At 37.7% G+C, this 4,791-nt stretch overlaps 1 protein-coding gene across 1 annotated transcript; it reads right to left on the reverse strand.

Annotated features, from left to right (window-relative positions):
• Positions 1-3,067: 3,067 nt before the first annotated feature.
• On the reverse strand, positions 3,068-3,493 carry LOC149818128 (uncharacterized). The gene has a single exon (XM_089986156.1). The coding sequence runs from the start codon at positions 3,491-3,493 to the stop codon at positions 3,068-3,070; it is 426 nt and encodes a 141-aa protein (XP_089842282.1).
• Positions 3,494-4,791: the final 1,298 nt, after the last annotated feature.

A 4,791-nucleotide genomic window follows, 5' to 3' on the forward strand; every position in this document is an offset into this window, starting at 1 on the left:
ATTTTAGGAAGAAGAGTATAGTCCACCTTTCTCGAAAACACATACCTGCATTCTTTCCCTTGTTGCACGTCGATATCCTCTTGCTGCACATGTTTTGGAGTCGTATCTATAAAGCGTGAGATCGATGGAGAAGAACAGATGGTCAGTGGTTGCTATATGGGATTCTTGACTGCCGATCAATGAAGGTAATTGGCATTTTCATGCCAAATCCAATTTGAAGCTCTAAAAAAGTATGCCTGCAGCGATTAGACACAAAATATAGCAATAAGAATAGAGAGAATGTAAAGAATACGAAGATTTACATGAGAATCACAAATAAAACAAGAAGAGAAACATGAGAAGAAGAAGAAGAAGAGGAAGAAGAAAACGTGAAGAAGAAGACGGGAGAAGAAAGGCACAACTTCAAAGGTTGTTGGATGAGTTTAGGATTGTTGTAGCTTTCCTTTTATATGAAAAATTTACCCTATTTCCTAAAATAGCCCTTAGTTCAAGCTATTTTCAAGAATCACCTTTAAATTATTAAAATTTATAACTTACCTCCAGGCGCCATCTTTGAGGGTGATTCGGTCTTTTCTGACCTTAAATCTTTGGATCTTAGATGGGTTCCATTATGGATCTTATCCAAGGTCCATGGTGAAGACTTTGGGTTAGATCTGATCCAAATCACTTTGAAAACTATTTTCATGACCTTGAAATAGCTCTATCTCTCTCATTTTAACTTGATTTCAATAGAAATTCGAACCGAAGCCTCTTTACACCTAAAACATCACAAACATAGATACTTAAGCCATAAAACCACATATAAATGCATGAATGTATGATAAAATAATATGCATTTCATGCATTATCAAATGCCCTCATGTTTTCTTGTTTGTCAGTCCCTAAGCAAACCAATCCTAAGCAACCTCTTACTAGAAACGCTAAGAAGCTGGAAATAGCAATTCATAAATTCAAAAAAAAAATACAAGTACAAGTACTAGTTAGCCTAACTCAATTTCATAGGAATCACGATTGTATTTAGTATATGCAACAAGCCCTTTAAACCCTAGGGTTACCTTAGTGGGCGAGTTTGGTCTCACGAGGGTTTACAGTGATGCTACTCACAAACATCTTTGTCATGAATATATACAGTCTTTTATAAAAAACATTAGGCATTCAAGAGGAGTTTGAACATATATTTTGTGAAAATGCATTCTTATAACGTGTTTAGACTCTAACACGCCTCCACAGTGATAAAGATTTTTCTTCTACCTTTCTAGAGTTTGCAATTATCTATGTTTTTCCCTCAGAAAATCAAACGCATTCATATTATTGCCCATTGATCTTCACATGTATGTTTTTTGAACACTTTTCAAAATTCTTTCTAAGAAATAAATTTTCATTAAGATTTTTATTTTTAATTCAAGCACTGTCAATTTTCAAGCTTTCGCAACCCATGTAGCGAGCTTTGGGTCAATGACTCCCTGGCCAGATGACCTTAGGACACCAGATACAAAGTATCGCTCAGACTTAATCACTCGAGTCACTAAGCTCTAGATTTTCATACTTATACATAGTTTTCTTTCTGTCATGTGCAATGCCTACACCTCTTAGGCTTTTTAATGGGTCCATATAACGAGTGTTGGGTCAGTGACTCCCACACCAGACGACTTTAGTTCACCAAGTGTAGAACAACCCTTGGGCTTACTTGCTTGAACCCACCAGGCCACAAGTGTTGACTAGACAAAGAAGTTTCAGCCTCTCAGTTGCCCTATTCCCATGAACACAAGCAATTTGCATTGTGCTTGAAACCAACTACTAAGGAATAACTACAAATTTCAAGACAAACTACACATTGTGCTCTTTTCTTTTTATCACTTTATATTTTCACTGATTAGTTTTTCATAAAATAATTATTCATATTCATTCATGCAATTCAAAATGAACTCTAACAATCATATCCTATCTTTTCTTTAAAATTCACATAAATAACCAGTCCTAGATTGGAATCAGAAAAAAAAATTCACGGGGCTTAAAAATCCTTTAAATTGTCAGATCATGTAAAAATATTCATATAAGGCTAAAACTTGTTTCTCAAAATCCTAACTTCATGGGTTTTTACCAAAAACCGATATATGGATAGAAAAAAATTGGAGTGTGCGTCTCAAACCCTCCCCCATGCTTGAATGATATTGTCCTCAATGGTGTACTACAATGGAAGATTGCAAATATTCATGCACACCTAAGAAACATAAAAGAAAGATGGGAGAAAGGAAAGATACAACATGTTTCTTTGCAGAACCCCAATGAGTTGAATGGTGCCTCGTTCATCCCCCACCACCATGCACATGCAGACACATGATTTTCTATTGGTTTAGCATATGAATTGATCCCTTCAAGGTTCCATGTTGTTATGTAACTTGCAACTCATAAACATTAAAAGCACAAAAGATTAAAGCAACTATTCATGAAAGTTTATTCAAAAACTAACCTGCAACGAAAAGAACGTAAAGCAATCTAGTCTATTCCAAATCTATGATTATGATACAAAGTCCCTACTCAGTCCTACTTCTCGGCAAGATCCAAGACCTCACTTTTCTGCCTGTGAGCCATCTGAAATGTAGAGCTTGAGTCTTTACCCATTGACCATGAAAGTATCTCATTCGCGAGGATTGTACAAGGTCACTGTACCATGCAAAAAGACCTCATGTACCACATACAGATCATCCCATTTTGATTTGAACTTTCATAGGAAGAGCTGAAGACGAGAATTAAAGAACCATACTTTATGCCCATGCTCGAATATTTTCCTTACAAAGTGTTTATCATGAAATGCCTTAGTTCAAGCTTTATAGATCTTTGCACTCTTGTATGCATCATTTTTATGTTCTATGACATCACTCAACTGCAATCGCCGCTCCTTGCCAGCCTGGGTCATATCAAAATTGAAGTTTTTGGTTTCCCAGTATGTTCTATATTTCAACTCGACAGGGAGGTGGCATGCTTTCTCCAAGACTGAACGATAAGGCGACATGCCAATAGGGGTCTTAAAAGCAATTTGGTAAGCCCATAATGCATTATCAAAGCGCTAAGACCAATCCTTCTTGTCTGGTCGAACTGTTTTCTCAAGAATTCTCTTAATTTTTCTATTTGAAGCCTCTACATGTCCACTGGTTTGAAGATGATAAGGGGTGGCAAACTTGTGGTGCACAGAGTATCTTCTCATAAGAGAGGCAACCTGCACATTCTTGAAGTGCTTGCTGCCATCACTAATCTTCGCCCAGGGCACACCAAGCCGACTAAAGATATTGTGCTTAATGAACTTAAGAACTACTTTATGATCATTGGTATTGGTTGCCATGGCCTCGACCCACTTAGAAACATAATCAACTGCCATAAGAATATACACATTTTTGAACGATGGCAGGAACATGGCTATAAAATCAATGACCCAAACATAAAAAATCTTCACTACAAGTATAGGGAGCAAGTGCATCAAGTCCCTCTTGGACATGTTCCCTGACGGCTAGCAACGAACACCGCGTTTACCAAACTCATGACATCCTTCTGGGAGGTGGGCCAATAAAATCCAAACTACAAAACCTTGGTTGCAGTCTTTCTACTACTGAAATGCCCTCCACAAACCAGAGAATGACAAAAAGTAAGAATGGACTCATACTTTTCCTCTGGCAAGCATCTCCTTATCACTTGGTATGCACAATACTTGAATAACTCTGGTTCGTCCCAGTAATAGTGTTTGACCTGCACTAAGAATCGATCTCTATCATTCCTGCCCCAATGTGTAGATAGTTGTCTGGTCACCAAATAGTTCACAATATTGGCAAACCATGGCAATTGCAATGATCCTACAACCATAATCTTCTTATCTGCGAAAGAATCGTTGATTGGTCTCTGATCCATTGTGGAATCTGCAATCAGCCCGAAAAGATGGTTAGCTACTATATTCTTGTTTCCCTTCTTGTCTCAAATCTCGAGATCAAACTTCTGTAGTAGCAAGACCCACCAAATGAAACTAGGTTTGGTGTCTTTCTTACTCAGCAGGTATTTCAATGCGACATGATCAGAATAGATAACAACCTTGGAACCAAGTAAATAGGACCCAAACTTGTCCAATGTGAACACTACAACGAGCAACTCTTTCTCTATCGTAGTATAATTCATTTGAGCATCAAAAAGAGTCTTGCTCGTGTAGTAAATCACATAAGGTTTTCTATCAATGATCTGCCCTAAAATGGCTCGTATGGCATAATCGGACACATCGCACATGATCTCAAAAGGGAGAATCCAATCTAAAGATCTCAAAATTGGTGCAGTGGTCAAAGCATCTTTGAGTGCATCAAATGCCTTCTTGCACTCCTCTTCAAAATCAAAGGGTTGCTCTTTGGCCAATGAAGCATACAACGATTTAGAGATTTTGCTAAAATCTTTAATAAATTGTTGATAAAAGCCTGCATGCCCTAAGAAAGAATGCACATGTCTCATAGTAGTAGGTGGGGTCAGTCGTGAAATCGACTCCACCTTAGCTTGGTCCACCTCAATCCCTTTCTTGGACACAATATGTATGAGCATAATCCCCTTTTAGACCATAAAGTTGCTATTTTCTCAACTGAGAACAAGATTTGTCTCCATACAGCGTTTGAGCACTCTTGAGGACAATCATCAAAAGAAAAGTCATTCACTGAAAAACCGTCCATGAAAATCTCTATAACATCATCCACCATATTAGAGAAGATTGCCATCATGCACCGCTAAAATGTAGCAGGAGCATTGAAGATTTCAAATGACATATGC

The sequence above is a fragment of the Nuphar pumila genome, chromosome 13 (genome assembly GCF_984573655.1).
Source record: "Nuphar pumila chromosome 13, dmNupPumi1.hap1.1, whole genome shotgun sequence".
Classification (NCBI taxonomy): domain Eukaryota; kingdom Viridiplantae; phylum Streptophyta; class Magnoliopsida; order Nymphaeales; family Nymphaeaceae; genus Nuphar; species Nuphar pumila.